Source organism: Euprymna scolopes, chromosome 18, assembly GCF_053919585.1.
Source record: "Euprymna scolopes isolate OS-2025 chromosome 18, ASM5391958v1, whole genome shotgun sequence".
NCBI classification, from domain to species: Eukaryota; Metazoa; Mollusca; class Cephalopoda; order Sepiida; family Sepiolidae; genus Euprymna; species Euprymna scolopes.
The window spans coordinates 34,394,791-34,407,528 of record NC_136499.1 but is presented as its reverse complement, the minus strand read 5'-3'; the positions used below and the strand labels follow the sequence as shown (position 1 = coordinate 34,407,528).

The window sequence follows — 12,738 nt, the reverse complement described above, 5'->3', positions numbered from 1 at the left end:
AAATTTGTCAAAGATTCGAAGTCGAACGCTTGGTAAAAGGGAAATCTGGATCTGGTCGTCCTAGAGCATCCACTTTGGATGACGACAACAGGCTTAAATTAACTGCTTTCAAGAATTGAACAAAAAACTTATGTTAACCATAGCAAAGAATTCAAAACGGAGGCTGGGAATTCTCTTTCTAGATATACAATATCTAGATGAATAAAAGAAATGGGATTTTCCTCTAAAAGGCGTGCAAGGAAGCCATTTTTTATCTATAAAGAACATCAATGATAGAAAGGGATTTTTTCTGGTTTTATGGCAAGAAAAATACAAACTTGTTCAGGAATGTTTTCTGGTTAGATGCATCAAGATTTTGTCTTGTTGGTGGTGAACCCGATGCTCCCGAATGATGCAACTGAAGAACTGGAGAAAGATTTTCGCCAAGTTGCATAAAACGACAGTTAAACACAGAAATGGAGGGATAATGGTATGGGAAACTTTTACTGAAGCAGGGGTTGAGGAATTTATTAGATGTGAGAAGTCAATCAATGCAAAGTAATACATTCGAATATTAGAAACAGGACTGTTACCAAGTATCCAGAAGCTGGGAATATCTCAGATCATTATTTTTCAACACGATAATGCCCCTGCATACACTGCTAAATTCACAAAACATGGTTTTCTGATAATTCAATTAATGTGATATTTTGGCCAGGTCAAAGCTCCGATTTAGGCACAATGGAGAATAGTTGGTCCATAATATCTCGTGCAGAACTTTTGAGAACAATGACAAACTGTGGGAAGCTGTACAAAGCGAACGGAATAGCATGTCCTCTTCACAGTGTTCCACTTTGGTTGAGAGCATGTCTAAAAAGATTGATTTTAAAAGAAATCAAAAGGGAATGCGATTCCATACTAAGCATTTATTAAAGTAAATGTCTTGTTCTGTGTTATTAGTCTCGTTTAAGTTTCCTTGTTCAATTGTTCTTTGTTCAGTATAGCTTTTAGTGCAATAAAATGTATAAAATTTGTTTGGCCCATTTTTTTTTTTTTGCTCACGAATATATATATGTATATATATATATACATATATATATATATGTATATATATATACATATATACATATATATATGTATATATATATATATATATATATATATATATATATATATATATATATATATATATATATATACATATATGAGCCCGTTTCATTGTGAATTGAATCTAATAATTTTGGTAATTCACGATAAAATTTGCTTTCAAATTGTGTGCTTTTCTTAGAATGAAACAATGAAGTGAGTGATCCATGTATTTATAAAACTTCTGCTATAGTTCTATCCAGCAACTGCCTCGATCAATAAATGTTAAAATATACCGACATGAACCAATAAAATGATTGTTTGAGTCTTTTCTTGGTGGTAGTTGTTCAATTATATCAATGTTCACAGTGTGGCATCTTGATAATGGTGTTTTCAACGTTGTCTATGCGATTTAGTATGTCTGTATAGAGTTGCTTGTTTGCAAGATGCACGTGATGCACATAATTACGTGATGGTTTCGTCCATATGTGGCCAGTAAAATCTACCTTTAATCATTCTGATGGGTGGTTTTATTCCAGATTGTGATACGGAATGCAAACATAGTATACATGGCACAAAAGGTTTTGGGATGACGTTGATGTATGACATAACACAAATTGATCTTTTCCAGATAATGTGAATTTCTTTAATTCTGGGAAAGACTGTATTTCGGGGTCTGATTTTTACGCATCTGCAAATAGTGGTTAATCGTACATATTTGTTTGTACAGCAAATGTTGGGCTATGTAGATGATCTGTAACTATATTTTGGTTACCTTTCACATCGGCTATGTTTGAGATCAAGTCTGTAATAATTTCTAGTTGTCTTTGCTGTCTGTCTGACTTGGCACGTTTTAGACTCTAGAATGCTCCGCATATTTGTCTGTGGTCAATCGGAATTGACCACTAATAAGGTGGCGAAATTGTAACATCGACAAATATGCTGCCAACAGTTTACGCACAAAAGTGGAATATCTAGTCTGTGTTGTCGTTAGGTTCTTTAGAAAGAACCCTATTGATATTGGATTTACATTTATGACCTGATATTAGGAAACACATGCTGCATATTTGTTGCTGTCCGTGATCAGTTGATATTTTGTACAAGTCGGTTGAGGATGGGATAATTTCGTTAGTTCACCAAATATTTTTATTATATTAGAGAAGGATTATTTTTTCCAAATTATTCAAAATAATTCATCCTTTAGGTGTAATCCTCATTCTTTCAGATAACGGTAAAACGATTTTCGCAAATTCCGGTATTATCTTTCGCGAAAATCTTACCATACTGATGAATTTGCATAAGCTTTTAGCATCTTAAGGACACAGAAATGGTTTCATTTATTTTATTTTATTAGTTAGTACGGAAGCTAAAGAAACTCGTGACTTTACATTAAAAATAGATTTGGATGTTGATATTTTTCATTGTTTTCTTGTAAATTTATAAAAACTGTGTCTATATCTTTCTTGTGAGAATGAAAATTAAAATATAATGTATAAAAGGTTATATGTCTGTCTGTCTATCTGTCTGTCTGTCTGTCTCCATATTTTCAAACTCTATCTCTACCGAAATTAAAAGTCGTAGAGCGGCGCTAGGGGCCTTAAATGATTGGCGTTTTTTATGGGCCATTCTTTTATGAGTCTTTGCCGGTAAAAATAGTTTTTAAGGGGTCAAAAATGGGTCAACATTGAAAAAATTGTTATACATTTTGTACATTTATGTTAATTTATTTTTAATTTCTAATTTTTACTCAGTTCATGTGCGTGTCACGGTACAGTGGTAACGTCAACAGCTTTAAATGCTACAGTTTACCTTTGAGTTTCAATTCTAGCTGATGGCATGCAAATACTTTCTTTTTTACTTTGGAAATCACGACTCTAAATTAATATATCCGAAATTTGGACAAATTAAAATATCATATTTAAGCGTATTTTACGCCCCTGAAAAGCCGGACACCCACCTCTAGTATCATCCAATTCATAAAATTCACTATTTCTGTCTGTCTGTCTCCATATTTGCAAACTCTATTTCTAAAAATCGCAGAGCTGTGCTAAGGGCCTCAAATAATTGAATTTTTTATGGACCGTCCTTTTATGGGTCTGTAGCCGGTTAAAATAGTTTTTAACGTGTCAAAATGTGTCAAAATTTTGTACATTCATCTTAGTTTATTTTTGATCAGTTCATGTGCGTGTCACGTTGGTACAGTGGTAACGTCACCAGCTGTAAATGCTACAGTTTTGCTTTCGGTTTCGATTCTAGCTGATGGCACCCAAATACATTTTTTTGACTTTAGAAATCACGAATCTATAATAATACATACAAAATCTGGTCAAATTAAAGCATCATATTTAAGCGTATTTTACGACCGGGCAAAACCGTTGCCCCCGGTATATAAAAATACAGTCTATATCTCTATAAAAAAAAGTTTCCATATATCTTTGAAACTTTGAAATGTTGCAGATGTATTTTCTGTATTCCAAAGGGCATAAATTCATAATGAAAAAGGCTCATTGGAGAAAAAATGACTGCTTTCGGAATATCATCTGTGTGCATTTTCATTTAGTGCTATGCTGATTCAAATCTATTTTAGTGAACCGTTGCTTATTTGCGAGTTTTGTTTTAAATGTTCTTATGTTGGGTATGGGATCTCTATCACTTTTAGTTATGCAACTTAATGCAGGGTAATCCCCACAACAGCGATATCCACTACTTTGCTTAGGGACAAGAGGTGATGGGCTGGAATATTTGCTCTCTGACAAAACTATTACGTTTTCCTTCAGGGTCTTTTCAAATTCTGCTTTGGTCGCTTTTAGCTGTCTGAACTTTGCAAAAACTGACGAGTGGCTACCTATGTCGATTCTGTGGTAAACATGGAGTAATTTTTATTGGTGTTAATAAAAATGGTTCCTTTCCTTTTTTTTGTTAAAAAAAAGGTTTTGCGATTCTCTTCAATTATTATTTTTTAGATGAAAAAAAGAAAGAGGATTTTTTTATTATTATTTTACTCACGTCGAAAATTGTCTTTTGAAAATGTATGCGAGGTGAAGTTTGAAAGTTGCATTTATATTTTCCCTTGTTGCGATTCTCATTGTTGTTGCATTAACAAGAATAACAAAATCCGTCGTTTAATAACTTTATTTTACTATCTACAATCAATCTTGAACGGGAAGACCTTTCTTTTGCTGACTACCAGCAGGGTAGAGAGCCAGGCAGATAGATAGATAGATAGATAGATAGATAGATAGATAGATAGATAGATAGACAGACAGATAGATAAATAGATAGACAGACAGATAGATAGATAGATAGATAGATAGATAGAAAGATAGATAGATAGATAGATAGATAGATAGATAGATAGATAGATAGACAGACAGATAGATAGATAGATAGATAGATAAATAGATAGATAGATAGATAGATAGATAAATAGATAGATAGATAGATAGATAGATAGATAGATAGATAGATAGATAGAATGAGAGAAAGGGAGGGGCAAAACTAATATAAAGCTAGTAGTTTTAGTTTGAATTATGTGTTTGAACTTTTGTGGTTATTACTACTAGGTCTATGGCAACAGCATATTCTTTTCATTGTTTTTACTATCGAGTGCATATCCGACCACAGTTAGACACAATTAATCAACCGAGGATCACATTACTCTACATAAAAACATATATCAATGGATATATACCTGAGAATCAAAACAAGGAAAAGATTGTCATAATCCTAGTTATTACAGACCCATGCGACACTTGTATGAAGAGTAGCGAGGATCCTCGTTCATCGTTTTTTTTTTTTTTTTTTTTTTTTATATATATATAGACGATAAACACCGGTCTCTTTCATCAAAGTTTGCATTGTTTCGCTTGGAACTTACTGCATCTTTCTTGCAGCTTCTTAACGAATTTCGTAGTGCGGATACAATTAGGACACCTGCTATGATTTCCCGTACTACCTACTGTTTCTACATTTCTGTTGCAATTCACCAGCTCCCAATTTACAGCCTTCACTGTATTCCAGAATCACTGACTTGCAGCTAAGATTTCTGAATTGTTTTAATCCAGCGTTAATCATCATCATGCACGTCACTCTCTTTAAATATCCTGAGAACTTTCTAGTTCGTTGTCTCAGCTCTCAAACTCATCAATAGTATACAGAGATAATTATCCGTAGCGCTTTAACGCTATTCAAATACTTCAAATGGTTCTGAAATAAATATATATTTTTGATGCTTGTTGGATTGGTCGGAAGTATGTACGTGTAGGAGGATACAAGTGCTAAGAGTTCATCAGAGCACATTCCATTGAAGTTGATATATATATATATATATATATATATATATATATATATATATATATATATATATATATATATATATATATCAAACGATTATGAAATGTATCCTGGACACTTTATGTAGTGCCACATAATTTTATTGTTACCATAATTTTAAACACGGTTAAAATGTGTCTCAAAATCTAATAGGTCCCGCACTATCGGCCAAATTTCAACCTCTGTTCCATCACCGCAATGTCGCATCCCTGTGCTTATTTTACAAATACTTCAATGAAATGTGCTCTGATGAACTCTTGGCACTTGTATCCCCCTACACGTACATACTTCCGACCAATCCGACAAGCATCAAAATCCCGCCCCTTCACTGTTGAGACACCTAGGTGCCGGGAAGACTCTTACTCTAGGACTAGTAGACTTTGGAAGTTCATCCCTGTTTCCTGCTTCCCTGACTGTACTGACACACAGAAGTTTAAATGTAATGTAAACAAGCACCTCGATACTCAAGTCTCTATAATCCTTTGTTATACATGATTCCAAATAGTAGCCCCTTTATGTCCAAGTAAGTGCTCGTCTGAGCTCCAATCTATGGTCTCCCCTTGCCAAACTTTCACAAAAAAAAAGAACACTCAACTAGCCAAAACCACTATATATGACTTTCCCCACGCTCTATCTGTGCCTAAATGTAAACACAGATTCCATGAACGAAACTTATTTCCCAGAACTGCTCGCCTTGGGGACACTATCCGCTGGCATGCTCCCCTCCTAAATACGACATAGTAGTCTTCAAATCTAATGTAAACAAGTTCCTGTTGTCGTCCTCATAAATAAACAAATTCCGTCCAATTTACCTCATTAACGATTACTTCACTACGACCTTACATCCATTAACCCTTATCCTCGAGTGGATTTCGGGCCTTGATAACTGGTGATCCCCAAGTATAAAAAAATGACAATATGCCTTGTTTTTTGTTGAAAAGAGTAAAAAAAATAATAATTAATTAATTTCATTTTTCTTTCCAGATTTGAAAATGCTCTTAATCAGGCGGTTCCTGGTGTGTATGTTCCATTCTGGAATAATACCTTGGACAACAGTATGTCGAAGCCATCGCTGTCATCTCTCTTCACATCGGATTTTCTCGGAAATGGTCGAGGACTGGTAAGCACTGGCCCATTCCGCCACTGGAACACGCCACACGGTCTCCTGCGACGAAACATCGACCAGCATGGATGGCTGATGGACAACATAGACGAAGCGAATGTCATGTCCCGGTTCTATCTGGAAGACATAACGTACCCCAACGCCATGAACTGGAGTAATGTGGAGGAGATGCACAATAACGTACACGTATGGGTCGGCGGACAGATGAGTAAGATCGAATCGGCCTGCTACGACCCAATGTTTTGGATGCACCACGCTTATATCGACTGCATATGGGAGAAGTTCCGCGCAAAGCAGCGGGCCAATGGTATTGATCCCAACCTCGACTACCCTTTGTTTTCGTTCGGAGAGAAGCGACACTCACCCAACGCGCCGCTAGGCTTTGGCTGGTTGCTGGTGCGTCATGCTATTCACGATTATTTTGCTGAGAGTTTTTATCGCTGTGCAGAAACGCCCTCGTGCTCGCGCCAACGGCCGAGCTGTGGTTCGATCTGGCTAGAATGCGACTTTCAGCGGGAACAATGTGTGACTCGACCGGTCCGTAAGACGATTTGGGGGTATGGCAGAATTCGTGGCAGGTTCTCCAAAATTGGCGGGCGCAAGACTTTCAATAGGTTACTGAAACCTTGAAAGGGAATTTTACGCAAGAAACCTTTATACCATTCAATAATAACTCTTTATTACAATTCATTTCGTTCTGTTTTTCTTTCTTTTTACTTTCGTCTACATTATTATGATTATTATTATTATCATCATCATTATTAGTAGTAGTAGCAGTGGTAGTCGTAGTAGTACAATCAAAAAAGAATGTAAGTGATAAATATACTTATAAGATAAAATAGACATTACATATATTTTTCATAATTTATTTCACCAGTGCTCAATTCGTGAGTAAATCTTAGCAATAGCATGAAAATATACTTATGGCAAGTGAGCTATACCGAAGGGCTTGTGTTTCATTCTTGTGGGAAACTGTTAGTTCAATCGCATTTACATTTTAGGATTTTTTTTTTTTTTATATAGGTAGCCAGTCAGAGTCTTTGTCAATTTTTTTTTCTTCTCTCTATCTTTTTATTTCCTTCAGTCAATAAGTATCACTTCCTTTGTTTGGAAGGAATTCTAACCCTTGCTTTCAAGTAGGCTAAATAAGCAAAATGTGACCTTCCTCTGATGCTGAAAACACTGGGGGGGGGCGGGAAACACACATTGTCCGTTGCATTTTCCCTGTAAAGTATTGTGATTCTAGATTTATTTTTTCAGGTGTGAAAGAAACCAATTAGTTGAAATAAACTATTGTTTGGGTTGTTTTAAATCTGTTGTTATTCTTTATACAGAAATATTTGCTCTGTTAAGGTAGATACATTGAGCTCTGGAATAAGAAATGCGACGTCTGATACGTATTTATAGGTTTATATAATTTAATGTTAAAACTAAATCTTTTCATTAGGATTGAACCCTTAAACAGCTTCATTTCAGTGTGTGTGTGTGTGTGTGTGTGTGTGTGTGTGTGTGTGTGTGTGTGTGTGTGCGTGCGCGTGCGTGTGTGTGTGTGTGTGTGTGTGTGTGTGCGTGCGCGTGCGTGTGTGTTTGTGTGTGTTTGTGTGCGTGTGTGCGTGTGTGTGTGTGTGTGTGTGTGTGTGTGTGTGTGTGTGTGTGTGTGTGTGTGTGTGTGTGTGTGTGTGTGTGTGTGTGTGTGTGTGTGTGTGTGTACTTGCAAAAACTAAAACAACAAAGAAAAAGATTGCATAAAATTCATTTTTTTTTTTTTCGAATGTCAAAATTGTTTGGACATCGACTAAAACTTTATAATGTTCAAAATTTACAAGGTTGGCATCTTGTCAGACGTATTGAAAGAAATACAAGGTTAATGCGTATCTGACCATGCTTTTATCTTGTTATTACCGGTATCGAGCAGAAATTGCAACATTTAATATACAAAAAGTTTGGGTGTATCACCAACTCCAATATTAGCAAGAACATCTTAAATCTATCTTCCCATGATTTATCTCCCTCTGAACTATTAATACTTGATCATGGGTTAGACTTTTGTATTCCATTGCCTGGTGTTAAACGGGAAGAGGTATTTTCCGAATTTAAAATCTTCAATGCCCAAGCAGAGAAATTTTCACCAGTCTCTGAAATTAAAGTAAGGAATTTAAAAGCAAGATTAAACGACCTTGTCCATAGCTATGCAATTACATCAATATTCCATTCATAGTTTAAATGGCGCAACGAGTTATTAAACTCTACAAAAAAAAATCATTAGTCATTACTAGACCGGATAAAGATTCAGGGTTTGTAATACTAAATTATCATGATTATGTCGACAAAATGTCTACCATATTGAAAGACACGGAGAAATTTATAAAAAATGGGCACCGTCGCAACTCATGATCGTACAACCTCTTTAGACACCAAATTTCAAAAGAAATTAGTCAAGTGGGTTAAAAGTGGTGTACTTCCATCAAGCATAGCTAATGAGATTAGACCCTCAAGATCGATCCTTCCTAAATTATATGGTTTATCGAAAACTCACAAAGTAGGTATTCCTTTAAGGCCCATTTTATCCGTGGTAGGGTCATCACAGCATAAAAGTACAAAATGGATCTTAAATATTTTACAACCTGTATTAAAATATTACAGTAAATACTGTCTTAAAGATTCATTTAATTTTGCAGGTCTAAGGTTGTTAATAAATGTATGTGTTCTTATGACATTAGCAACTTGTTTACTTGCCTCCCGATTTCAGAGACTGTAGATAGCTGTACAGATTTTTTTATATCGTAGTCAGATATCGCCTCCTCCTATTTCTGAAAATATATTTGTTGAGCTGATGAAATTTGCCACTACATCTGTTGAATTCAGTTTCTACAATGTAATGTGTCGACAAATAGAAGGTGTGTCGATGGGCTCAGTTTTGGGGCCGATAATGGTGAATATTTTCGTGGGTTTACATGAAGAGCAATTGCTCTCTATACCCATGAAACCCTTGGTCTATTTTCGCTATGTGGACGACACATTTTGCTTCTTCAATAATCGAATAGAGGCAAATAATTTTTTCTCCTTACTTAATAGGATGCATCCCGAGTTACAGTATACTTATGAAGGAGAGTCTAACTCGTCCATAGCTTTCCTCGGTGTATTGGTAACGAAAACACCATCCAGTTACCTTACATCAATACGCAGTAAACCCACATTCACGGGACAGTATACACGCTGGGATTCATTTTGCCCCTAAAAACGTAAGAAAAATTTAATTTGAACCCTAACACATCGTGCTCTCATGATCTGCTCAAAATCAAAATTGGATGAGGTTGAGAAGGCCTCCTCTCTGTAAATATACTGTAGATATCTCACTGCTGATGCAATTCTCTATCTATATAAGAGCTAGATACGTCCAAGGATGGAATATTGTTGCCACATCTGGGCAGGAGCTGCTAGAAAAGATTTCTCCTGCCTTGATAGGGTTCAAAATAGACTTCGTGGCCTGGTGGGAGATGTCCTTTTCTCTTCGCTGCAACCTCTATCTCACAGAAGAGATGCTGCGAGTTTGTCTCTGCTTTATCGTTATTTTCATGGAAAGTGTTCGACTGAGCTTCAATCTATGGTCCCCCCTCGCCAAACTTTCACAAGAAACACTAGACTAGCTGAACACATTATCAATAATTTTCCCCACTCTTTATCTGTGCCTAAACCTAAACATAGATTCCATGATCAAAGCTTCTTTCTTAGAACTGCACGCCTGTGGAATTGTCTTCCGTTTTCCTGCTTTCCAGCTGTCTATAATATGGTTGTCTTCAAGTCCAACGTGAACAAGTTTCTGATGAGCCGTTCCACTTAAGTTAACAAATTTACCGAACTTCCATTACTATCGATTACTATATTGTCCTTTTGACTACTCTACACTCTTTAACCCTTATCCTTGAGTGGCTTATCGGCCTTGATAAGTGGTGACGCCTATGTAAAAAAAAAAAAAAAAAAAAAAAAAAAAACAGAGGGAATGCCTCTTGGGTTTGAGCGTGATTAGTCTCTAGGATCTTCGCGTAATATAATGTTGCTTTATTTTATTCGCTTTTCCCCATCCCCCCCATACATAGCGTAACGCAATGTGATTTAATTTGTACATATTTTCGATTCCCATTCGGTTTTTTCTCCAAAACAATTCCCTCGATATAGCTAGATAGAGATATAGAGGGCGAAACCGGTCATCTGATTCGCCCATTTTTTCTTCTCTTCTGTCCGTTGACTTTATTTTAAACGTTGACTTTATTTTAAACGTTTTTAATCAGGAATTATATGTGTCTTCATGCAATGTCTGAAAGGATTTCTATAACAAAGTTAACTTCCTGAAGATGGTTATATATTTGTTAGTACAGGATTCATTCCTAAACTTAATATCCGATTATGATCAATGCTGGAATACACCTGCTAAGCGTAGATTGTCGTAATCTGGGCTATATTTAGCTTAAGTTAGTGCTATGCAAATTTTGCCTAAGATTGACCTGGAATCGTGCAAGACAGGAGCGTCCATTTCTCAGGTACTGTACATACCTGCGTACCTGAATACGTACAGCACCTAGTATTTCAAAATGGCCAACTTCAGTGATCTAATGAGAACCTGCGCTGAATTAATTATGCCGCATATCATCTATGATACTCCATGTCAAACATTTACTAACAAAACTCACTTTTCTACCGCAACGAAAAATTATTTTACTTTTTTCTTCCATATACATATCGTATGGTGAAATTTCCCCAAACAATATTTATTTAGTATATATAGTCATTCACATACAGTACCGTTACGTTGTATCACAACTCATCAGTGCAGCTAGACATACACTTTCTCCCAGTCGTGGATCGAACCTACAACTGCCGTGTTGACAGTCGGCTGCTCTCATTATCGGACCATGAATCAGTGCCGTAAATATTTCTCCTCAAATGTCTATTAAATTAACATTTGCCCGTCGCACAGGGCTCCAACTGTCAACTTGTTTACAAACAGTGGGCTTCGCTTAATCGCTTAAATATGCATCGGGTGGAAATATATTTACAAAGTGCTCATCCCAAAGAAGGGAGCTTATTAGTCATCCACATACAGTACTGTTTCGTTGTATCACAACTCATCAGTGCGGCTAGACATACGCCTTTTCTCAAAATGCTCCTTATCTTGAGTTGAGCATATTGGGAAGTGATACATGTAGGCACCGCCAAAACTGGGGGGGCAGGTCAGTACTTTTTGACGGACCGTCTTTTTAAAAATCTACCAAAAATCAGGTAATTATCCGATCAATACGAAATTTTCAGCGATTATTAGGAGAAGAATGAACTTTATAACAGTGTACTTATTTTTCATAAACGATATTTATATATATATTTTTTTTTGCTTACAAAACCCCCCCTTGTTTTGAAGTGGGAACAAATATGCTTAAAATAATCATCTGAAACTGAAATCAACATATTGTGTTGTTGTAAGGGACAGAATTATAGATTCAAAAAAAAAAAAAAAAAAAAAATTGTTTGCATACCTTATTTTGACGTCTGAATATCAGAACTTCGATTGTGTTTAATTATCCCGCTTTTGAGTTTTGAAGTGTGAAATTCGGTGAATATGTTAAGTAAAATAATTAATTTAAGTTAAGCAAAACAAAAAAAAATTTTTTTTAATATTTATACGAAAAAAGCTATTTTAAAATTTTTGATAAATAAATTAACAATTTTTTTTTAGCGAGCCGAATAATGCATGACCATTATTAAACAGGGCATGCTTTGAATAATCGATACCAAAAAAAAAAATTCGATAAATATTGTGCCCTTTGTGTTAAAAATAGCATCATTTTTTTCGATCCCGTTTGAAAACGTTTGCCGCCTTTCGACTACGGTGGACCAAACGCGCTGAAATAATTTTTTTTTATTCAGCTTTAAATTGCCCCCCCCCATTTTGGGGAGCCTGCCCCCCACACACATACACATTAAAAACCAAACGCATACAAATGGTCACCCATCTGGTACTGGCCAGCCTCAGCTTAATAATACATTGAAATTTTCGTCACTGAAAAATAAGTTTTTTTTGGCCTGTTTGGTCTTCCATAGTTTTCTCATCATCAAAAGAAAACGTAAACAGATTCGATCTGAACTCTACGTAAACGCGAAATATTTGGTTACCTATATGAATAAGTGGAATTATTTGAAATTCAGGTACTTATATTATAATATTT

General features: G+C 35.6%; 1 protein-coding gene across 3 annotated transcripts in view; it reads left to right on the top strand.

The window, feature by feature from the left end:
- The window catches only part of LOC145297583 (tyrosinase-like protein 2), a 95,251-nt gene extending 88,045 nt beyond the window's left edge, over positions 1–7,206 (top strand). For all 3 annotated transcript variants that reach the window (XM_080143625.1, XM_080143626.1, XM_080143627.1), the window contains exon 4: positions 6,382–7,206. In XM_080143625.1, coding sequence (XP_079999751.1) covers positions 6,382–7,150 — 769 coding nt within the window. In that variant the 3' untranslated portion in view covers positions 7,151–7,206. The remainder of the gene's footprint in view (positions 1–6,381) is intronic.
- Positions 7,207–12,738: the final 5,532 nt, after the last annotated feature.